At 41.7% G+C, this 25,452-nt stretch overlaps 1 protein-coding gene across 2 annotated transcripts in view; it reads left to right on the top strand.

Annotated features, from left to right (window-relative positions):
* The first annotated feature begins 701 nt into the window (after positions 1–701).
* LOC103388659 (nuclear factor of activated T-cells, cytoplasmic 1-like) overlaps positions 702–25,452 on the top strand; it is a 50,816-nt gene continuing 26,065 nt past the window's right edge. The window contains exons 1-6 of one of the 2 annotated variants that reach the window (XM_025061736.1): positions 702–2,749; positions 5,819–6,926; positions 8,272–8,431; positions 15,973–16,175; positions 18,529–18,701; positions 19,056–19,196. In XM_025061736.1, the coding sequence (XP_024917504.1) occupies positions 2,629–2,749; positions 5,819–6,926; positions 8,272–8,431; positions 15,973–16,175; positions 18,529–18,701; positions 19,056–19,196 (1,906 nt within the window). In that variant the 5' untranslated portion in view covers positions 702–2,628. The remainder of the gene's footprint in view (positions 2,750–5,818; positions 6,927–8,271; positions 8,432–15,972; positions 16,176–18,528; positions 18,702–19,055; positions 19,197–25,452) is intronic. The other variant, XM_008323745.3, reaches the window with a different exon arrangement.

Consider the following 25,452-nt stretch of genomic DNA (forward strand, 5'->3'; position numbering starts at 1 on the left):
GAGAGCTACTGTAGGCAAAGAAAACACAGCGTACTATTACTTTCCCTCCATACAGTCTGCTTACGCTTTTGCCCCACAGTCCCCCAAAAAGGCAGTCTGCTACTGATTATGTGTGATCGTCCTCCAGATTGCCAGCTGCATTTTCGGCTCAGGGGAGTCTTTTCCAGTTTCCCTAGAAATCTGGCTCTCATTCAGAATGAATTATATTGTAGCTCATCACAGCCAAAGTTAATTTCACTCACTTCAGCTTCCAGCTCAGTAATATTCCTGCTCATCACCATCTCAGTCTGTGATTTCTGCCATGCAGTAGAGCGTAATGGGACAAATAGCTGAACGCTGAACCTTCATTTGTCACTGTGAATTTACAGTAGCCGTGTGCTAACAACAGTACAACAGTGATTACGCCGTGGCCCAGGTATGGACCGCTATCAGGGATTTAAAGGGGGTTAATTCTTTTCAACTCTAAAATGTTGTCAAAGATGTTTTGGATAATTTCCAGGAATGCTTCAGTTTCATGACCTTTCACCTTGTGTTACCTCAATAAGAAGTCAACTTGTTGTAATTTTATGTTTATTTTTAGTATCAGGGCTGCAACTGAGGAAATGGTCTTTTAATTAAAGATTGTGGTTTCTCCCTTCAAATAGACATTTCACTCAGCCTCGTGTCCACAGATTCACTCTGGACTGATCTGACACAACGTGAGGAAGGGAGAGAGATGAGGAACACGGTGTGTTTATGCTGTCAGTGGTTAGAGATGGTTATTTTAGGCAAAGCTGTGAAACCATTTTCCCCACAAACACGAGGAAAACACATTTAGAAATGAAAGGCGATAGCTTTTGCATTCTGATTTTAGTCAGGGGGGAAAAGGCCGAATGTTTGAGTAATGTTAACAATCATAAAATGACACCATTGTCAAGGTAACGAGGAAGGCTGTTGTAGTTCAATCACTAGATGTGCTGAAAAACCACACTTAGCTGTTTGTGTAGGAGGCAACCCTCCTCCTCCCCTTCCTCTGTATCGAAGTCAAATGTAAATGTCAAAAGCAGAAAGAAAGAGGAAGACGAAGATTATTTTCACTGCAATTATTATGTGATATAGAAGACGATGACAGAGCCTGGCCAATCGGCACTGCAAATCCATACAGTAAACCTGACACACTAAAGAATACACTAAAAGTGTTTATTGATGGACGAGAGCCATATGATAGTAAAGGACAAATGAGGAGAGAGAGAGAAAGAGAGACAGAGAAGGCCCCAGAAAGATGGCAGACGGAGGAAGATAATTTGTATTGGCTAATCACCGGAAGAAAGCAGACAGAAGAAAAACAAAATCAAGGTCATAAAATGTTTACAGATCCTCCTTCCAGAATTAAATTCCCTGAGTTAGCATGTTAGCCTGCATCAGGTTTGACATAAAGATCTATTTCAGGAGCATCCATGTCAAAGTAATGGTCATGGCTCACTACTATTCTGCTGAACTTTGTGAAAAACGGAAAAAAAATCCAAGTATCTACAGTAAATCCCAGTCAAAGGTTTCAGAGGATCAGGAGGAACCTCCTTGTCTAAAGGCCAAGGACAAAACTCCTCAAAAAGTTGTGTTTGATCTTCACGTCCTATTGTCATAAATATGCCATAATACTGGGATGAACACGGCCATATGAGGTAAATCTACTTTATAAATGTACCCTGACTTATCACAGTCTGCTGGTGCATCAACGTGCTGCTATTATGGTGAGCAGAAGCTGATTCATTACTTAATTATCATTTAGTTCTTAGGGTCTGACATGAGATGGAACTAAATGAAAGTTGATTCAGTTGACAGATCCTGTTATACCCAGATACCTGTTTCTCCTTTTTCAAAAAGAAATAGACATGGGTATATGCAATTATTATTATTGTTATATTTTTTATTTTTATTAAACATTCTTTTTTTTCAATCTGTCTGGCCGCGTTTTGACCAATTGCTCAGTTGCTGAATACACTGAAACCTGTTTTTGTTTTGCTCTGTTATTTAAAGATCTAAATATTTATTAAAAAAACAGATTCAGGCTTTGGTTGTAATTTTAGAAGGGTTTATTTTTTTTATTATTATTGTTTTTTTTAAATATATTCGTCTTCTCTACGCAGACACATACAACACCACCCCACTGTTCTGATGGCGGCATCCCTGGGTAGAAGACATCATCAGGCAATCCAGAGGGGTTGCAAGAGCCGGACGCGTCATCCAAGGATGGGCGGCGCAGTGACGGGAGGACGGAGGGTGTTTTCCAGCTTTAAAAGCACCGGAGCCTGCCCCTCTGACAAACCACAGTGCGTCACTGAACTGGGGGAGACTCTTGAAAAGCTTCACAGGTCTGAGCAGAACTCCACTCACCTCACCCCCTTTGCTCCCCTCAGCAACTACCTGCGCCGCTCTCCACATCCAGCTTTTGTCTCCGCGTCTCCTGGAGGGCTCGGTTAAACCTTCGCATTTCTACATATAAACTTCCGCGCGTCGCGATGTTTTTGACTAGGCTTTTGCTTAAAAAGTGCATGAAGTGAATCCACTGTTGCGATAACAATTGTCGGCGAATGCGTTGCCTTTGACTCCGTGACGACCGAAGGCAAAGTTGTGCGCATCGCTTGTTGAATGCAGGATTTCTTCAGCCTGAGCGCAGAGTCCGAGTTCAGCTTCGGAGCAGCAGCCGGTAAAGAGCGTGCATTTCAGCTTCTCACCTCGATCACCGTCAACATGAAGTCTGCAGAAGAAGGTACGGCACCGTCTCCCCGCTCTACGGCGGTGATGTTAACTTCACTGACGTTGAGTTTGATTTATAAAACAGCTCACTTGGAGACGTGATGAGTTACTTTCTGTGCAAAAATGTGTAAAGCAGAAAAAAAAAAACACAACATTGTTTTACTGCTTTAAATGAGTATGCCACAAAATTGTTTTACTGCTTTAAATGAGTATGCTGTCATCAAGTTTTAAATGTGACAAATTGTGATTGTAATGTAATAAATAAGAGTGTTCAGCATCCACACCGTGGCGTGTCTGCAGCTGTGCAGCAGGTGACCCTCACACAGTGGATGCTGATGCTGCTTTTACCTGTATCTGCCCCTACCCTCCTATTGAAGTTTAAATATTTACCTTTTTATTTATTTTTGAATTTACAAATTCCAGGTTACATTTTCAATTTTGTGTCAGTGTGTCCCTGAAAAGACACTTCATTATTGTTTATCCACTGTGGCAACTCCTAAAGAAGGAAGCAGTCAAAAGTGATTCATCTTTTACACTGATGAAAATGTGACCAAAACTAGGAGGTTAAAGTTGTTGGACAACAACTCCATATCAGAAGAATGTGCTTTTATTCTGGAGACACTTCAATATTATCTGTTGAAAAATTCTATTTTTTCAGTGTATTTTATATTAATGGTTAAACATAATTAGACCAATCAGAAGCTGCCGTCAGGCCAGGTGCTTAATTTTCACTTCTTCACAGTGGATTTGGAGCGTTTCATTTTGTCTTTGAGGTTTCAGACGATTTGGCGCAGACTGTGTTATTATTCATTTCAGTCGCTCCGTCCAAAGCTTTATAATTGGTAACAGGCGTGTGTGTGTAAACGTGTGTGTGAGTGTTTGAGAGGGAGAGTTAAAGGCTGTGATCTGTGCGTTCATGGATGCTGTGTAGCTCTGCCTGACAAGGTGACATGCTGAACCACACACAGCTTCAGCAGAACGCCTGGTGCTGCTTTATTATTGCACACAAACCGAGGCACACACAAACACTCGTTATTTGTGATTCATCGTAGCCCATGGTCAGCCATGTGCAGTAGAGGGCCCTGGGGTTCTTAGTTCCACAGGCTGCAGCTGACTTCTGTGCGCGACCCCTGAGGTCCCACCACTTCAAGCCCAGCCCCAAACCACATTCTGGAGGATAAACTCATCCATTCTTCAGTCATGCTGGTTCACTTGTGGGGAGGGAGCGTTTTGATCGTGATAGTATAATTGAGAAAAATGAATGCAGACTGAAAAGGCATGCAATAATCTGTGTTTTCATGTGAACTCTGCTTACACTGCATTTTGAACCCACGGCAGACAGTTGTAGATGCATGGCCTCAAGTGCCTGTGAGTCAATTTTCTTTTTTTTTCTTTTCATTTGTTCCTTCCCACAAACTTTGATCTGTTGTAATTCTGTTAGTTCAGCAAAGCCTGTGTTCGTGCCTCGCAAAAGTTTGCTTCTTTTTTTTCTTATTTTTTATGACCTTGCCGCACACAGGAGCGAAAGCCTCAGTGTGTGTGAGTGGGCGTTAAATGAAGGGAAGTGTGTTGTGCCTCATAGTAGTGATCGACACTGTTCGCACACACACATATGTTAAAAACAGCTGCAACTGTAAGACAAGTCAGCGGGGACTGTAGTGTTTGTTCACCTTTAGAGAAGAGACACCATCAGAGGACAGATGAGGTCACAGCATGATGGGCGGAATGGATGTAGCGACCATGTGTTTGGGTGTAGCCAGTGTGTCCAGACTAAACCTGTGAGAGGTGTGTTTTGAAGAGAAATTAGCTTTAAATAATCTTTAAATAAGACACCGAGAATTACCTTTTTTTAATTCTTGTATTTAAGGTGATTGAAATTAAGTAAAAAAAAAAGAAAAGTATATAAAAGTGTATATATATATATATATATATGAGAGCAGTGAGGTAATCTTAAAGAACCTGCCTGTAGTAATAAACTGTCTGTACACATATTGTGTAACATGTGACGGATTTATCATTTCATGTGATGCACAGTATTGTGGTTGACAAATATAGCTCACTGCATCAAAGGGGGAATGCCCCTTCACAGGGTTTCAGACGGAACAGTTTTTACTGTGTGACGGTCATTATCAATAAAACACGACGTAGGGTTTACAACTGTTGACACAGCAGCCAGCTGGCTATACGTATGTCCACTGACTGGGCCTGTTGCATTATGATTTCCTTTAGTGTCTTTTTCCCCTTCCTTCAGAGACAGGGGGGAGACAGAGAGAAAAAACACCCTGTCTGGGGATAGTCAGAGAAAGAGAGCTTGTGTATTGGTGTGTGTGTGTGTTTGTGGGTCTGCCGTGGGACGATGCGAGAGTGCTGTCAGTTTTCCACAGGGGAGGGACTAATTCTCCCAGTGAGTGATGCAATCAATCAAACAAAGCATCTATCAGCGCTGCAGGAGGAATTCCTGTGGAGTACATATGACAGCAGGGTGCGTCACATACACAGACTCAGGTGAACTGTTAAAATACACAGTGGCCTTGTGGCTTGCGACTGCACATCAGCTTTGGACAGTATGTGTTTTTGAGATAATTGCTAAGCTTCTCCAGATGTTTATGAGTAGAGGAGGCAGTCAGTCACTGCATGACATGTCGGTGGGAGTTGACTAGGGGTATTGTTCTAAAATGTAATCAAGGTAATTGCTACCATAATCACAAAAAATGAAGATTTGAAGGGAGAAGATTTGTGGAAAGTGTTTATTAACATTGAGCTGCCTCTTCCCCCCTGCAGGGGGTGCTATGATGGGTACCTGCTGGTACAATATTTTTGTTTTGTGTATACTTATTGTAATTGCTAAATGGTGTCAAACCATGTGTTTCCAACAAGAACATTTTTGTTTAACAACATTTTTAGATGTTTAGATGTTTTGAATCTGTTAACCTGTGGTATTCTGTTATTCCAGAATCAATTTGGCAGAATTCCTCCTCTGGCCACATTTGCAACTATTTACTCTGTTAAAACAATGACCTATTGGGCTTATTTTTTATATTCAACTAAAAATTATATCTTTTTTTTTTTTTTTTTTTTTTAGATGCTCACAGCTACACACCAAATGTCAGCCTGTCTCTTCCACTGGGGATGGGAAACCCTTGTTTGGCCAACCAGTACCACACTTTACAGTCTAGCCCAGTCATCTCAGTTTCTTCTTGCCATCAGGCAGGCTACAACATCCAAAATGATAACCATATAGCGTCCAGCTATTACCTGCCACATGGCTTGAGACCTAATGGAGCCCCCACCTTGGAGAGCCCCCGCATTGAAATCACGGCCTACAGTCAATACCCTGAGATTGAGGTAGAAGAGAGCAACAGTGAAGACCACATCTTCAAACGAGGCATCAACTCCATTGTCACCTTGACGCTGCCCAACGCAGATGGCTACCGTGATCCCAGCTGCCTCAGCCCTGCAAGTAGCATCTCATCACGCAGCTGTAATTCTGAGGCCTCTTCCTACGAGTCTGGCTTCTACAACTATGAAAATTCCCCACAGAACTCACCCTGGCAGTCTCCATGTGTTTCTCCCAAAGGGTCATCCACACTTCTGTCCTGCCCACATGCCAGTGGCCCTGCTGGTTCCCCCCACAATTCACCCTCCACCTCTCCTCAGATTGGAGCCATGGCAGAGGAAGGCTGGCCAGCTCAACCTCGCGGCTCAAGGCCCAATTCTCCATCCTACACTGGAAGTGGCAGTGGTGGAAACAGCGCAGGGGGAGGAATGGGGAAGAGAAAGTACAACCTCAACAGCACCCCCTACCGGCAGACATCCTGCTCACCTATTCAGTCACCCACCCCCTCTCCACAGGGCTCTCCCCGGGTCAGTGTCACAGATGAGAACTGGCTTGCCAACACAAACCAGTACACCAACTCGGCCATTGTGGCTGCCATCAATGCTCTAACCACTGACGGGATAATAGACATAGGGGAGGGGATCCCAGTAAAGACACGGAAGACGATGCTCGACCACTCATCCTCAATGAGCATGAAAATGGAGCCTGGTGGAGAGGAGCTAGGTCCTGAAGGGGAGCTCTGCCATGAGGACTACGCCTCTCGACTAGCCCTCAAGAAGGAGAACTACTGCGGAGGCTTCCTGGATGTACCACAGCATCCTTACTCATGGTCAAAACCCAAGCCTTATCTCAGGTAGGTGAAGAGAGTTTGTAGGAAAAACAATTCATCATCAGCATCACTACTGTGAAAAGTTGTCTATGTTTCTAAGTTTTGGGTCATTTATTTATGGCAGGAACAAGAATACTTATGGCAAATATGATCACACAAATCATGCACATCACCAATGTGTTTGTTGCAATGTTACTAAGGCAACTCGTATAAATAGCACAAACATGCACACAATAGTGCGTGCACACACATAGCTTGGATGATTTCTATATTTTTTTCCATCACCAGTTTTTTCATTAGCTGCATTTTCCCCCAATAGCATTCTTTCCTGTTGGAAATTCAGTGTTTGATTAAGATAGTGAGCAACAGGAAGTAATGGTGACAGGTTTGGCTAAAAGGAAAGCAGTCTGTAGATTATTCAGGCGACTCACTGCACTGGCAGCCGCCGCCATCAGCCCATCTCCTTTTGTGGAGCTGAGGTGATACCAAGCACTGAGTGAGCAGATAAAGCCCGTCTGGGGGAAATCAGTTCGTTCTGGGTCAACAAACAGCTCACAAGTTTCTCAAAGATGTCAGAGATTGTTTCAGTTGAGCCACTCTTCAGGTCAGAGGTTTGGGTTTACCAGGCATCCGGGACATAGAGAAAGATTGTCTTGCATATGTTTGTTTTGATAGATTAACACCACATGGTTCACATGGGAAGTAGTGATTCTCAGAAACAAGATGCCAGCTGCAGATTTAATTCTAACTTCTGCTGAACTGCTGTGATCTTGTGTTTGAATTATCAATCTGTAATGAATAGTGACCTCATTAAATGACAGGCTGATATAATTTCGGTCTAGTTCTGTTATTCTTTTGCTCTAGAACTTTCAACTGTCAGTATGTTAAGCTGCACATGGCTGTTTCCACCTGTCACATCATAATAAAAAACATACTGCTTTCTGACCAGGTCACATTTGATTTTCTTTAAAAGGGGGCAACTAATGGCCCAAGAACCTAGGCCCAAGAAATTAAACATGTCAGCAAGTGATTTTAGTTGATTAAACTAGAGATGATTAAATGGAAAAAAATATTCAAGCCAGTTGGGTGATGCCCTAATTTGAAGATAACTTTAATTATGCCCAGACATCTTTTTTTTGTAACCATTTTATGGTGCTCAAACCATGGAAAATTCTTCCTGAGCAGAATTAAATGTGAATTATTAAAAAAAGCTTAAATATTTTAAAATATTTTTCTCCATAGCAGACAAGAAATATGTGGCACAGATGAGATAGAGACCAATGGACGCTCACTCGATCAAATAACAGTAACATGACCGTCATTATGTCAAATGTTGTATTAACTTCATAACTATTTCTTCTTAATTCAGCCCATCTCTGCCTGCTCTGGACTGGCAGCTTCCATCCTGCTCTGGCCCATACAACCTACAGATTGAGGTGCAGCCCAAGTCCCATCACAGGGCCCACTATGAGACTGAAGGCAGCAGAGGAGCTGTGAAGGCACTTTCTGGAGGACATCCTGTGGTGCAGGTACCAAATAACTGTTGATCTCAGACGTATCTAATTAATTAAAATCTGTCAAACACAAAGATGACCATATAGTACTACTAACTAACAATATATCCACTACTGGGAATTAAAAAGGAAAAGTAACGATTGATTGTTTCCAACCCTAAAGTACCGACGTTTGTTTACGGACGGAGTTTCTAAACAAATCCTTAATGCAGAGTTAGCTGCAGTACTATGGCTGACCAGCAGGGATTGTCTACATTGTTGATTTTTTTTAAGTGAAGAAATTTGTTTTTCTTTATAAAAAATTAGTAGTCATGTATGTATTAAAATTTTGATAAAAAAAAATGAAGGTTTGACACAAATCCAGTGTTTCTATCGAGGCTAATGTTACACTGTTGCTGTAGAGCTTTGATCCAAGCTAATCTAATTTTTTAATTGCTCTCAGATCAAAGGTTTTTTTTTACAGCATATTCTGTCGTCACTTTATGTGCTTGCACACTGTGTTAATGTTCCTGGAGCCAATCTACTGCTGCAAAAAGGCTCCTCTGACCAGCAGCATTGCATTCTGACTCGATTAGTATAGAGCAGGACCATCACCTCTAAATATTGTACTTGGCCAACACTTAAGGAGCACTCGTCAGACTCAGTCAGCAGCACAGCACAGCACAGAGCTCCTTTCTCTGCTTCTCTGTCATCACCACTGCAATGACATCTTAGTTTACTCAAGGTGTGGCTTCAGTGACGTGCTTGTCCTTAAAGTTGTGGGTCAGTTTGTTTTTAATCCAGTATATTCACACAAACAACGGTTACAGACGCAACATTCATTGACAGGTGTTTAATTGTTAGTGTGAATCAAAAATTAAATTACTATAAAGTGGCATTCAAACACAAACCTGTGTCTTAGTTTAATATCTAGGATGAGATAATATTACGGCCAAAGTTGTTTTGTAAACCGCTGCTGTCATCACATCCTGGCCTGCCTAAAATCAAATGCACTCATGCATGTTTGTACAAACCAGCCTGTCAACCCTCAGGTTGTTTCTGTAAATACAGGTAATTACTGACTCACTCTTCACAAGTCTTTATATGAACACAAGGGCCAATCAACTTTTTACCTTCGCACTTTCCCTTTGACGCTGACCAGACTCAGACCACCAGGCTCAAATGTCGCAGGAGAAGTGTTTTTGGATTTACTCTGTCACTTTCTTAGTTGAGCTCAGTGAAAAAAAAACTCATTCATTTTTAATCCACAGATTTAGAGAGATGACTTGATGGGTTGTTGTTGTTTATGTCTTGCCGTGTGTGTCAAGCAATTGCTAGTGATTAGTAGTCATGGAGAAAATGTGATGACAGCTGCTCCCCATCACACCTGCCCTTACAGGCTTAGCTTATGTGTTAGCCTTACTGCCTGGCACAGGGCCATTTTAGATAATTAAAAAAAAAAAAAAACCATTATTCGTGAATGACGCAGGATATATATATACAGTATATATATATAATGACGCAGGATATATATATATATATATATATATAACCTGCACAAGATGAAATATCTTGTGCAATAAAATGTTTTCTGTTAGATTCCTCACAGCCCAGGTCAACATTGACGATTGTCTTTTACTCCGTCAGTGTTTCAGCTGTTGCCGTTGTGTTGTTCAATCTTAGGGAAGGATATACTGCTGTCTCAAAGGTGTCCGAAGGTAATGAGTGGCAGGCACTGGATGGGAGGACGCAGTCGAGGAGAAAGAGTCAATAATGACACGAGGGCACTGGTGTAGGAAGCAGCTAAGGAAGTGTGTGTGGGCCTAAGGCTGGATAGAGTAGACAGTAAGAGTCACCGGGCAGATGGGGCCCAGCTCTACTGCCCCCAGAGATGCTCTGCATCCTGCTGATTAGGGCCTGTGTGGCCCTGAGGTTGACTGAACATGAGGCGGTAGGGGTTGTTTTGGATTGGAGGGGGGCAGGGGACTCGTGTTGGTGATGGTGGACAGGAGTCTGAATCCCAGCGCCCATCAGACGCCATCTCTAGCTTTCACACACCAGTGCCTCCCTTTTCTCTGGGGAGGCAGAGGATGTCACACTCTGTGAACCATTCATCCTTCAACCGTCTCCCAAACCCACAGCAGCAGGCCTCCATCATTTGAAGCTCAATCATCCTTTGTTTTTTAAGCACATGGATGATCAGACACACGTACAATTACTGAAGGTGACATGTGTGTTGGAAAGCAGCACTGGTTGAAGAAACAGCAAGATAAAAAACATGTTGGGATAGATAGATATTTCTTTAGCCTTCCATGTCTCGGCAGGGTAAAGTGGGGAAGGGGGGGGGGGGTGAAACTGAACTACTTAACTGCTCATTTAATGTGGTTTGAAACTCAGTAACAAACAAGGTTGTGTTTTTCACATATACATGCAGAAAAAACACAGGCACCTCTCAGGTTTGATATCACCTTGAGCTGCAGCAGATGAACCACCAATACCTCCAGTGTAGGACAGGGAGCTTTTGGAAAGTTTCTGTGGGAGGAATACAGTCTCTGTACTCCAGACACACACCACTGAAATCCTCTAGATTACAGGTTACCTCGACTCATTATCCCTCAGCTACATCATCTCTCTGCACTTCCTGCACTTGAACCTCACTCATTTATTCTGGACCTGCTCACCATCCCTCTATTCCCCTTTCTACACCCGCAGCCTTTTAACTTCCTTGCCTATGATTGGTCCGGTCTTTGACCCCCATGGCTGCCTTTCCACTTTATTTACTGCAGGAGACCACAGCACCATTGGGGGATCATGGGGGCTCCATCAGCTCCCCTCACACTGTTCCGGACCCTTCCCTTTCTCAACCACAGCTATGCTGTCCACAGAATAATTCCAGCAACCTGATGTCACTTCACTAAAACTGTTCTTATGACTTTGACTGGTGTATTTTCCTGTGTAAGAATTGGGGCGGGGCATGGGGGGGTCTTAAACAGTACTGTAACAGATTAATTTGATTTATTTAATTAATTAAATTAACTGTGTATGTCTAATCTGTTGCACCATTCTATAATCCAAATCGTAATTGCAAGCTGTTTCTGCCACAGAAACAGACAAGGGCTTGATAAACATACAGGTATGCAAAGTTTCCACATGGGCAGGAGGGCCTTGGCGTCCAATGCCGTTAGTTCTTCTTTTTTCTCTTCTTCACGCAAAGCAAACCCACAGATCTACGCTACAGCACCCTTACTGCAGACACTAATTGCCTATTAAATCTACAGTCGCTTCTTGTTTGATTTTTCGACGTACCCCGTAGTGCTGCTGGAGCTTAGTCAGGGCTATTATTCACTGCCCCAAAACGGTATTTATGCCAGTCTTAAATTGTGGTTCTTCATCTCTGGGGCTTCCCTTGCATTCGTAGTGGGCTGCCACTAATTACCAGGTAATAACAAGTGGAAAAAAAAAGAGTGAAATGTGCATCGTTTTCACTGGCTTGAGGTGATAACCAGACAGCCCGCAGATTTATGAGCTAGGACATTGGTGGTAGTAGTTCTACTGAGGCAGCACAGCAGTTGCTCCTGTACTGAGGTACTCCATTTTTTCTGGGATTGGATGGTGTTTCTTATGGAATGCCTAGCTGGCAGGAGGCCCATCTTTTTATGTAAAGTTTGCACCCCTGCTCATGAAGACAAAGAGTAATGCCCTCAATGACATCAACTCTGAAGTAGCAGTAGTTTTTAAAGCACTAAAAGATGTAGCTGTTTGGTTGACTATGGTGCAGGAATCTGAATTCATTGAAATGCATTTCACTCTTTATGGCTGCACAGGTACTAATGCATTCAGTTAAATTCACTGGAGCTGGGGAGTATAAAAGAAAAGACAATGGCATTCAAAGACAGGCTGCCCGTCTGTCTGCCAGTTCTAGACAGAGAAGAGAGAGCAGGACAATGGCAGAAGGCCCACTGCTGCTTTAGTTCTCCTCCCATTCTTCATTTTATCCAGCTCTCTGCTGCTTCCAGTCGCCTTCTTCTCTCACCAGTTCTTTGTGCCACGTGGAAATTCTACAAGTCATGACATTTCTCAAAGCAGATGCAAAATGAAATTAGTGGAGGGATGGAAGGCAGACCACTGCAGACCCATGCAACGTATTCACATTCAGTTTTTGACCAGGCCAGACTTCCACTAAATCATTATTTGACATGTTCAAATCCTTTCCATTACACTGTGTGTGGACCAGTGGCATGCAGTGTATACCTCATCATAATATATATATATATATATATATATATATATAATTTGACTGTTAATACCGATTCGAGTGACAAGAAGATGAATGGAGGAAGTACTTTTGACATACCCACCTCCCACACCATCATCACTGAACTGCGACAGTACAGCTGCATTCAATTACACAATTAACACATCAGTTGCCATATCCACAATGTTTCAATTGAGCCTCAATTATTTAAAAAAATGGCTTTTGGATCAGTGGCTTGTAGCAGGAGGTGTAAATGATTGTGGCTGGCACAGTGGCAGAAGTTGACACCTTGAAACAGCTGCAAATTGAGCCACAACTCTTTCGATTATCTGAAAACAAATATACGATCTGCGTGTGCTAAACAGTCTGCAGTCACAGCAAGAGCGAGCGAGTGAGAGAGAGAGGCGCTCATCTGGTCAACATTAGTGACTCAATGGTCCAACCTTGCAGGCAGCAGCAGCAGCAGACACCAATACACAGCTGAGATCACAGGTGTGTGTGAAGCCTCATGTCATCTGCCATGACCCAAAGTTTACCACACTTTATTTTCCTTCATTTCATTTGGCCTTTGAGAACAGAATTGTGCTTTCTGCTGGTGGTTTGTATTCGATTTAACACACAAGAGTTTTGATAAAAAAAAAGTGGACGGGAGTCCTGAGGGAGAGGGTCAGAGGAGCACATATGGTAAAGGAATTGAGTAGGAGGAGGTGGTCGCGTGGGGGACAGTAGAATGCCTTTCTTAGCTGCTGGGAAGACAGGCATCACTTGGAGGACTATCTGAGATCGTTAATCACTTCCTTTACTCCATGAGGTCACTACGGCTTCATGTGAGGACAGAAACGTCATTGAGAGCTACCGGCATCAGGACTTCACGCCCCCGCACCTCCAACCCCCTGGCCTCCTTTCTTTCACGTGGCAGCTGAGGTAATGGCTGTAGGTTGTGTAGAAATCCTGAGAAGTCAATTGGGCTAAAAGTGACAGGTGGCATTGCTTTGAAGTGGAACTGTCTGCGTTTTGTTAAATTAAGATGAAACTTTGTGCAATACAACGCTTCTGTGATTCGAGATTTGTACCTCATGGTCCAATGTACACCTCCAACCCCCACTCAAGTCAATAAGCAAGTAACTGGTAGCATGTGTGGCTATGGATAATTACCCATGGTGACACCATAAGTAAAATATAACAAGCAGAGCAGGTCTGCCAGTGAGATCACTGCAGAAATGAAGTGGGCCCTTGGGATGCCAAGACTTCAAGAAGCCCGTGACCTTGGATTAACTCATTGATGACTTGCATGTGTGACTAACTCACAGGTCAGGACAGCTGTTCACAGACACTGAGGAGGTGCAGAGAAAAATGGGATGGTTGGAACTGTAGATGAACGACAGTCTCAGCTCAGCCTTTGGTCTCTCTTGATAAGTCAAACAACCGCTGGTGCTTGAATTATAGGTGTTGTGTCAAGTATTCTCAGGTGGAAAGGCCTAATTTATTTTTATTAAACTGAATTGTTCCTTTAAACTGTGTTAAGGGGGAGAACCCATATGTTCCACTGTCCAAATTCTGCTCTCAAACCACAAAGCTGTGCATCCATGACACTGCAGCCCTGATTTCAACGGTCTAGTCATGACGTAGCTCTCCTCCTCTTTTTCACAATCCTGTATTTGACCTCACATAGGTAATTATAAACGCATTAATCCGATTATGTCATAGGTTACATGTGGTCTGCATTTTGTTATATGACCAAGTCTGTTAAATAAACAGCGGGGGTCTTTTATTCCATTTGACAGTACCACTGTTTTTAGTCGTGTGCAGCTCAAAGAAAATTGGTCTAAAGTGACGGTGGGAGCTGTGGAGTAACTGACCAATTAGTGGTATTCCTGTGGCAACTCCAGCTCAGAGTGGCCTGGCCTTGAATAAGTGTTCACTCACGCTAAATGTCAATGTGTGGTCAGGCAGACACCTGGATGGATCCATGGAGGTCTATTCTAACTTCTACCCACTGAATGTACCAGATGGACTCTGGAGCTTCCTGTCAGATTTATTTTAGGTTTAGAAGCCCATGTCAACACTCACTCACATGGTCATATAAATGCTTTGTTTTGCAAAGGAGAAAGACGATCTTGGGAGGTCTGCAATGTGAGGCTCTGTTCCACTGAATTTCCACAATTTAAGTGGCAAATAATTTTGTTCAAACAACAAAAAGTGTCATATGTCTTACACAACGCCTGCAACACTAAGTGTAGTTTGATATTTTGCAGATATGAAATACACGTCAATTAATTCTGCTGAGATTTAGACTGCTGTGGACATGGAGGACAATAGTGTTTTTTTTTCATGAAACTGGAGGTTTTTGGCTGACTTTTATTTGTTAGTTAAGCGTTTGTTAGTGGTAGCTAATGGGAGGCCCATGAGAGGAAGTGGAGGTTGTTTGAAGTGGTGTTTTTTTTGATACAGCAGCCTCTTTCTTCACAGTGGGACAACAGTCTCGGAACGTTAATGGAAATCATAATACACGTTCATAACGTCCTGAAGGCGTTGCATCTGCATTCCGTACGCATGCAACACTTCATTAGGCTTTTATATGCTATTAGATATGCAAAGGTGTAAATTTGGTTACCTACATGGCCAGATGTTAAACACATGCAGGGAATTGTTTCTTATATCAACCTTAAAGGTGAAAAATATGGGTCTTAGTCTCATGCATGTACTTGTATATTTTTGTGTGCATCTCTACTGGGATCTTTCTTGAACAACTATGGTCAGAAAAGTCAAGTGATGGAAAAGTGGGGGAAAAGATAGCCCCTCCCTTAGCTCCCAGAGATCTCCACTTTGTGCAGACTCGGTGGCACCATAAAAGCCTCTCCTTGAACAAAAATGAAAAATGAGCAAGGAAAAAAATGTTCAATTTTGCTGAAAAAGCCTTTTTGAAACAACTTTAAAACAAACAAGGCTATGGCTTAATATACTTCCATCAACGTGACATATTTTCATTGGAAAACCATTATTTATCTTTGAGATAGAAATATTACTCTAGAAATATCAATCTATCATCCTGCCTAGCTAATTTGTCTGGTTGATATACCTGCAGCATTTAAATAATGTGGAGAATGTTAAAAGGAGAATAAGACCAAACTTATAAACAGAACCCAAATTAATGTCAAGTAAAATCAGCGATATGCCTTTTAGTCCAGCCTTAGTCTTATTTAACTACAGCAGTGAATGTACATTCAGTCCATACCTAACTAAATTAGGGGGAGCCTTTGATGGGGGTCCTAAAACTTGTTGAATGTTGCCTCTCACCTGGGTCCCTTTGTTCTTTTGCCAGCTTTATGGCTACATGGAAAGTGAGCCGCTAACCCTGCAGCTGTTCATTGGGACTGCAGACGACCGCCTCCTGCGACCACATGCCTTCTACCAGGTTCACCGCATCACCGGCAAAACCGTCTCTACTGCCAGTCATGAAGTCATGCAATCCAACACCAAAGTTCTGGAGATCCCTCTGCTGCCCGAAAACAACATGAGAGCCATGTGAGTGCACAAAGACTTCCACAACTCATCTATTCTTTCCATATTTCCTCCAGTAACCCAACAAAAAACATACACACACACAAGCAATATATTTTTCTCACAAGCCTTGGTCCAAAGGTTTATAGACAATATGCATGACAACAGGCGATGTGCAGCACTGACATCTTCAAAGGTAATAAAACTGCAGTGTATATTTCCAATAAGAAGACATTATATTTCTGAAGATGACATAAATACTGTGTCAACAAGTCTTACTCTAGGGGTTACTCAAATCTGGACAGTGTCTGCAAGTAAAAGGCTGCTGAAGAAGGTATACTGGGAGCAGAGCCCCAGCCCTCCACTCTGAACATTTGTCGCCATGGAAACCTCCAGTCTTGTTTTTTTTATCTGTTCTTTTGCAGTGTGTTTAATTAAGTGTAGTGTGTCAATTAAATTACATAAAGTACATTTAGAGGAGAGTCTGTAATTTAAGAGCACTTCAATTATTTTCATTGCTCTTTTGTAAAATTGAAAATGGTTTAGGAAAATTCAACAGGAATTTGCTATTGTCAAAAGTGCAACCATTTACATTTTTTAACATTTATAAATTTTATTTTAACCTTTTTGGCTAAAGTTGTACCATACCTTCAATCATTTTTGAACGCAACTGCAATAATGTCTCTCTCTGTGTATCCCATATGGTAGTGGGTATGAAATGCTGGTACTGTATAGACTGGACCTATATGAGCCTAACCTGGTTTCACCTTCCCAGTTACTTTGCCAGGCTGAAGTAAGCCAGGCTTGCCTCCCCCTTGATATGCAGTTAAGGAGCTGTGCTCTGCAATGTGTCCAAGCAATGGCTCCTTTCCTTGGGCCCCAGACAAGGTAGCAGTTAATACGTATTGGACTGGGTCCCAGAACTGTGAAATGCTTACATTAATACATTCACGGTAGGCTCACAGACACATGGCAGTGACGTTTGGAAAAAATTGGCTGATATTGATTTTTGAGTGTATTGTACTACTGTGTACCCAATCACTTTTTTGGGACACCCCCCCATGCCTATATGATTTATTATATCCCCCAGGATGAATTTGATATGTAAATAGTACAAGGGCTAGTTTCATTTCCTCTTTGTCGTCAGCAGACTTGCTGAAGGAAGAGGAGTGAGTGTTCTCCATTTCTTCCTTGGCAACATTTAATAAAGGTCAAAGATGAGGCAAATGCTTCAACCGCCTGTTTTCCACAGAACTGTTTAACAGTCATTTAGATAATACAGCATCCATTTCTCATCTATCAAGCAATGTGAAGGATGCAGAAGTTCGAGACCTGCAGACAGTTTCAGTCTGTCTGATGTCTGATCCTGGAAACTTTTTTTCTCTGACTGTGAGGTCAGTGCACAATGACGCCCCGTATATTTACCATCTTTATTAGCTTGTCTTTGAACTTTTTTCCCATGTATTTTTTGTGGTTTTCGGTAATTTAATCTAAAAAGTGTCAGTAAGCCAACCATCTTATATTTGATATATAGTCTTTGCATTAAAAATCATGTTTCTCTTATCATTTAAATATGGAAAATTCAATTTAAGTGAAGGGACAGATGAAAAAAAAAAGACATAATTCGGTTCTAAAATAGTCAACATATGAAATATCTCAAATGTCAAACCATAAAATTTTCATCAGCCACAGAAGATTTTTTTTAAATTTAAATTCATCAAAGGTTATGTCTGAAAATGAATGCTGTTTTTCCATTACTACAGAGGAGGAATAATTCATCAAATTACCTCCCGAATTGTGAAATGAAATTAATAGAGACAGCTAATAAAAAAAGCTCCACTGGCACATGTGGCAATGGTTACCAAAGTTTTACTCTGCTTTAAATCTATGGAATATATTGGTTTGCAGATGTTGTGTGTCGACTGCGTCGTGTGGTGGTGTTCAAACGTGTTGTACTGCCAGAGGGATACAGGAGACAACGGCTTATTCCTGGCAACTGGAATAATCCTAAAAAGAAATACAACATGAATTCATTAACAGTCAACATTGTCTCCAAATATGTGCTTGATTAATACTGCTTATATGTTTATGCTCGGCACTTCTGATTCCGAAACTGCTGATCATTAGGGGTGAACACGTTACGAGCAAACGTAGTCTGAAGTTAACGAGAAAAGGGTGAAAGCTAAAAGGTTACCCAAGTTAAAACAACTTAACTTAGAACTGATGATAAAAAAGAAACACGAAAGGTATCTGTCACGACCTGCCTATGGGCCAGACTTTTGGACATGTGTAACCAATTATAAAATATATCTTTCTAATCTCTGGTCTAAAATGTTATTTTATGGTGTTCAATTTCATTCTTCTGTTTCTCTCCTAGAATCGACTGTGCAGGCATCCTGAAGCTCCGTAATTCCGACATTGAACTGCGCAAAGGGGAAACAGACATTGGACGCAAGAACACACGGGTGAGGTTGGTTTTCCGAGTGCACATCAACCAGCCTAACGGCAGAACGGTGTCCCTGCAGGCTGCCTCCAACCCAATTGAATGCTGTGAGTCTCATGCACTAACAAAGACATGAAATGATTACAGTTTATGGTCAGATGAGGTTAGAGGCTCCGCACATCATGGGATCTTATAGTAAATGTCTTAACTCGTCGACAGAAAGCTGAACCAGATGAGTGGGTGCAGAACCATTCATGTAATAGATATGAGCAGGAAAATATAGCTTTTATAAGTTACATTTTAAATCCCAGCTGTTGGATGAAGCTTTGTTAGAGCTAGAGATGGTGATTTCTTCTCTATGATGTTGACAAGCACGTGAAGAAAACCAAGTGCTGCTGTTTTATATGCTTTGAGCTCCTGGGGCTCAGTCACTGAAATGAAATGTTGTTTCCTCCCAACAGCTCAGCGTTCAGCCCAGGAGCTTCCTTTGGTTGAGAAGCAGAGTGTGGAAAGTTACCCTGCTGCAGGAGGCAAAATGATGCTCCTGAGTGGCCTCAACTTTCTACCTGACTCAAAGGTGGTGTTTGTGGAGAAGGCCCAGGGTGAGCTGACGTTACCGCCCCCTCCCCTCCCTCTCTTTTATATCTCTCTCATATATGTCTTTGCACTCTCTTCCTCTGTCGCATTTCCCCCGGTCTCTCCTCCCGTCAAAATAGACCAGGCCCTGCCAGAGAGCCACATGTGGTGTGCATTAGGCCACTATATTTTTAACCAAAGTGTATTTACATTTACTGAAGTTTCCATTGCCTGTTCACTGGTGCTAGCCACAAGTTCAGGGATGAATCATAAGAAGGGCATGTGCAGCGTCTCTTTCTCTCACTCGCTCTACTTTCACCGTCGACTCTGACCAGATTTCCTCCATTTGCTTTTTTCCACTCTCTCTCTCTCTCTCTCTCTCTCTCCTCCTGCACTGTTGGATACTCATCCTCATGGTGTCACACTGATTCAGAGGAGACAGAGGAGGCCACTCCTTAATCCACCTGGCTTTTTACATACTGTTTCCTCTATATGTGAAGAGAAGCAGTGGTTGATTAGAGACTATTGATACTGTATACAGTGATGAGCAACTAACACCACTATACCTCTGTACCTAAAACCACTTTTTATTATCAAAATGGATTAACAATAACGAGTTAGGGACGATCATTTAGTATTTGTTATGTCATGGAGATGCTACAATTTCAACCTTTAAAGCCTGAACTGGAATCAAAAAAAAAAAAAAATCAAATTAGATTTTCGAAATTAGTTATTTAAAAGCAACATTGTCTTTAAAAGTTTGTGTAGGTTTTGTGGGTACTGTGATGCCCAGGTACACTAATGCGTACACATAATTCTAATGCTCAGATTCCCACCTTCTATGTCAGTTGTTTGTGGACTCTTCCCAGTATACCTGAGTGAACCAGTAATCCCCTGTGGCCCATCGACTGGTGTGACTCTTCAGCTGATAAACAAACAGAGCCTGTAAATTAACCATAGGTGACAGAAAACGCCCCATTCTCTTCATGTATGAAGTCATTAATAATGGCTGTTAGATATTTAAAAACAACACGGATGTATAGTGTATTAGGTTCTTAAAAACTGACAAAAATGTTCACAATACAGCTTGGAAAAAGGAAGACAACATGTGGGGGGTTTGAACTTGGCAGCCTGGGGGTCCCCCTGCTGCTGATCTCACTTAGTCATGGAGGGGGATGCCCTGGAAGGAAAGTCCATTCATTCAATACACCTTTTGCCTCCCCACCCCCTGCTGTTGGCGAGTCAGACTCCCCCCACCCCCCACCCCCCCTTTTTCTTTCACCTTCTCTTTCCAGCAGTCGGCAGCCTTATTTCCTCCTGTTCTCTCCTTTCACTCCCTCATCCTCCCTGTTCCTATTACCTCTATCCTCAATACCCGTTAAAGACATTAGGCAGCGTGGAGCCCTGTGCTCACGGGATCCCCACACTGAAGCCTGCCATCAACATTTCAGTGGTTTGTTTTTGTCTCTGTGGTGTCAAGAAGGGGGGGCAGAGGAGAATAAGGGTGGCTGAGTGAGAAGCAAAGAGAAAAAAGGATTAAATGTAAACGTATGATGTCCCAGCACATCCAGGGAGTCCAGAGTCAGAGTGAAATCACTCAATAAAACAACACACCGATAAGTTCGTACAAAGGAACACATCCATCTGTAACTGTCTACAGTAGGAGCAAGTACAAATGTGGAAAAGTATTGAGGTTCCAAATGTTCTTCAAAATTTTAATTTTTGGCATTTTAATCCATGAGTCTTGCTGTTTTATGAGGGGTTTGAAGATGGAAGCAGGACAAGGTGGAAAAAACTACACTACTAGTGTATATTAATTGACTTACTCCATAATTTATCATTTTGGCTTTATTTTTCTTGGGAGGGCAAATTCCTCAATAAAGCCATGAAATTATTAGATTTACACTCGCATAATTTCCGCTGTCAGATACAAACCAGTGTAAAAACGACTGTGTATAGTTGAACTCTCACAGAACCAATTATTACTTGTCTCAGTGGTGACAGCCTCTTCTGCTGCTGCTGCCTTTAAAGTCACAGTGGTGACTCAAAAACACTCTGATAAATACCTTCCTGAATATTAAACAATCCTGAAGGTTTTTGTTTCTCCAAGCTAAGTCATTTTAGTTTCCTCTGACATACTGAAAGTTTCAGTGGCCAGAATAGTTAGGTGCCATTCAACCGTAGTTCCACAGAAGCCTTTTAGTTTCAGGTAAATCAAAGTACTGCTGAGAGGAGGAAAGAGACGGGCTCGCTACTGTGAATAAAACATGGCTGAAAAATCAATCCTGGAAGATTTTAACGTCTTGTGGTTGGAACTCAATAATATGGTTCTTACTGTAGTGTCCTGCGGCTGCTCAGATATACATTCATGATTTTTTTAACTGTTTACCTACTTTCTTGGAGATCGATTGCTTGGTTAAGTCAAGGCACGACAGGCTGCTTCGTAGTATCACCAAACTGCAAAAGGTTAACATTTTTATGCCTCTTTATTTTGGTCTCTTGCTTTTCTTGTTGTTTTGATCTTCACACTGCCCCTCTGAGATGTATCAAATTTTTGGTATCAAATGAGCGGAGCTTTTCACTGTTGCCACTGTGGAACGGCTCATTGGACCTTGAAAAATAATTACTTTTTCCTCGTCAAAAGCCACATCCATCCATCCCTGCTGGACCACTTCATCACCCACAGGACAACTGATGCAAACTCAGTGCATCCGCTGCATGTGTCTGTTTATTGCTGTGTGGGCCCACTATTGCTGTAGAGCCTCGGGGCCTGTTTGCACTGTGCGGTAGGAAGTGTTTTCAATGAGTCATTCGAGAGGGAATCCCTGCAGAGATGTGAAACGGAACAGAGGAGACCCTCAGAGATTAGACAAAGAGGAGAGACAAAAAAAAAAAAAAAAAAAAAAACTGTACGGAGCTTTCTTACTGTGACCTTTCGTATTGAGACATCAGAGAATGTAAATATTCTTATCCTGACGTGATGTCTGATCCCAACAAACGCTCTGATGCTTTTAGAGATAAACTAAACTCATTCCACCTGCTGTTCCTAGCACTTCAATTTATCACTGTCAAGTTGAAGAGGCCTTCTAGTTAATGGTGAACTCAAGGACAAGCTCGTGGATTGTTTCTTAGATTTGTAAACATTCTTCCTCAGAGGTAATTGTTGTTGACAAGTGTCATTAATAGATCATCTATTTTTCACTGCAATGGAAAGATTTACCCCTCACAAGGCCGTAATGTGGGCATTTATAAATCTTTCCACCTTCGTTTGCATAGTTTAATTTTTCTGTTAAATTTATTGTGTGTGTGTGGGTGTGTAGAGGTTGTCCTAGTGTTTTGGTTAACCCGAACCACTCTTTTGGCTCAGTGTTTGGGAGACATACCTGGCGCACCTATTGCAAAATGTGTGTTCTGGCTTGTCCTGCTTTCCATGGATGGAATGAGCGCTAGAGGCAGGGAAAAGAGGGAGACAGACAGACAGACAAACAGAGAGCGAGAGAGAGAGGCAGGGAGGGCGGAATAGAGAGAGAAAGCTGGGGAAAGCCTACACTCTGACTCAGGGGGAGGTGAGGGAATTCCCTGGTGAGCTGGATAGTTTTTACATCTGGTTGGGTTGGAGCTCAGCCTGGAGCTCAGCAGCACCACCACCACCACCACCACCGCACAGCCTCGGTCAAAGTAGGAGAAATCTGGGCTTCTCCACATCGGACCGAAGATCAAAAACACTGAGATACCTGAGCTGTAGTATGACGTGTCACATCAGGACACCACAGGTCAGCATGAGTGTCTGTTGTAGTGTGAAATCATCACATGAACAGACAGTAATATTTGTGTGGCCCAGGCCTCGTAGACTACATCATCTGCACTGTTACTGATTCATTCAAAGAATGTTTATACTTGGTTGGACGCTTTCACCTTGGGCAAGTCTAAACACCAGACAACCTGGTCGATGTATTGTACTTCTAGCGGTATGTCTAGACGGCTGTTATGGCTGCAGGCTACTATAACCTGCATAATTATGACTCATAGATTTTGGTGTTATGGCATTTCAAGTTCAATATCCACCCTGGCTTCAAGCTATAGATTAAAGACTTGGTCTCCACCCAGTATTATTAATACAGTGAACAGCTTAAGTCCTGCCACTGGGCACAAAATATGCTAATATGCTATATCCAATAAGAATGGAGAAAAATGGGGTAAAAGAGGTAGAAACAATCAGTACCACTTTAGAGGTTCTAATAATATCACAATGTATAATTCTGGGTGCATTTTATTTAAGGAAAGTTTTTCATGTATATATATATTTTTTTTTTTTTTTCTAAATCTCAACTGAATTAAAAGACAATGGCGAGTAGATTACCTTTTCGACTCATTCTCTAGACTTGTCTGAACATTTCTGATGCTGATCTTCATGAATGCTCAAGCCTGTATGATTAGATGAGTGATATACACTGTGAAACCTAAAGAATGTTTGCAATTATGGAGATACTCGACTCCAAAACAACATACCCCATAAAGGCCTCCATCGCCACACTGCCAACGCCAACTGGAGTCTTGATAAAAGCATGAAATCCAACTCTGTAGGCTGTGGTCGTCTTTGGTCTGCAACCAAAGGTCACCTCAGCTCAGGGTTTCACAGATACACACCAATAATAACTAATTTCCTGACAATAAACCTATCACAAATTTACAGCCCAGCCATAATTTATAAACGGAAGTCTCTCGAGCCAATGCAGACCTAATTTTCTCAGATTACGCCTGACCTCCGATTGGCATGTGCCTCAGGAAAGGGATCAGTCACGGGGGAACCCCTTTGTTCTTTTTGGTTTTTCTCCCCACTGGACAACAAGGTAATTGCTGTGAAAATACAGCAGTCAGGTTACCGCAGCGTTTCTCAGTTCTGGTTCTGGTGATGGCAGTACCAGCAGTGTGTTAAATCTTTAAAAATAAACCCAACATATATAAATAAACCGAGGAGAAAGAGAATTACTCCTGAAAAGGAAAGACCAGAAAGAACAATGTTTCTGGTTTTACTTCTCTACTACGCACACAAATAATACAGGATTTGTTTTTTCAGAGATTGAACAACTGACTTAACTTTAGCAGGAAGCAATTTGTAACGTAAACTTTTCTGGCAGTCAACCAAAATGAAAACAGGTTGTTGTCAGAAACAAATTTAACACAGCTGATTAAAGATACAAATGTGTTAGTTTGTTTTTTTTTGTTTTTCTTGCTGAAACCCAGATCAACGTCCAAGTTACTATCCAAACAGAGGATGAGTTGTCAAGAAATGAAAAGTTCTTAAAAATAGCCTCTCCCTATTTGTCATCAAAACACCTGGCGAGTGAGTGCGTTGCCCAGGCTACAGGAGGGTTAGGTTTTATTCCCATGAATCACAGTGAAGACGCGCGTCCAAAATCAATCCAAAACCAGTAGTAACTTGAAAATTGTTTGAGGTGGGTAATACAATTCTTGGGGCAATTTTCAACTTCTCCTGTCGGCCAACTTTGTTTGGAATTTTTCGTTGAGCTTTAGCTATTTGTAGCTTTTTTTTTTGATTGGAAAATGTTGATAATCTTTTTCTAACTTACTTCTTAACTAATATATTTATATTGTTTTCTACCTTGTAGTTTTCTTTTAATTTTATGCAAAATGACCTAACATGACCTTAAAAACTATGCATTTTGGATTATTTACTAGACTTCAATGCTGCTATTATTTTCTAGTCACCTTTAAAAGCTAACTCTATGCCTTTCTTAAATAACATTTTGGATCACAATATTTATTTATGCAAATTCTGGGCATTCATTTACTATAGATTTTAAGATAGTTTTCTATGTGTTTTGCTAAATACATATTATATTGAATTTCTCCTTTTTTGTGCAATTTGATTTTCCAGGCATAAATAAAATGAATAGCATGTAGAAATCTTTTCCAAACTAGGTGGCTTCCCTCCAGTTAAAAATCTCCACAAGTCCTTTAAAATGAGTTTGTGTTTGTAATTTATTTGTCTGTGTACCCTTTCATATGTTTCTCCATTCTTTTCAGTTGGATTTAACTGAATTATACCAATAATTTTCCAAACATAACTCCTATGCACCTCCTATTGCTTTGTGCTTCCCTGTCTTATCACTCAAGTTGATGGCCAGAACAGACACAGAGGATGCTGCGGTTGCTGTGGCCTGTGTGTGTGTGTGTGTGCTTGTATCTGCATCTGTGTGTGTGTGTGGGTGGGTGGACGTTGCGTGAAAGAGGAGGTGGTGTCGGGAACAGAAGCATTTT

The sequence above is a fragment of the Cynoglossus semilaevis genome, chromosome 13, assembly GCF_000523025.1.
Source record: "Cynoglossus semilaevis isolate Cse_v1.0 chromosome 13, Cse_v1.0, whole genome shotgun sequence".
Classification (NCBI taxonomy): domain Eukaryota; kingdom Metazoa; phylum Chordata; class Actinopteri; order Pleuronectiformes; family Cynoglossidae; genus Cynoglossus; species Cynoglossus semilaevis.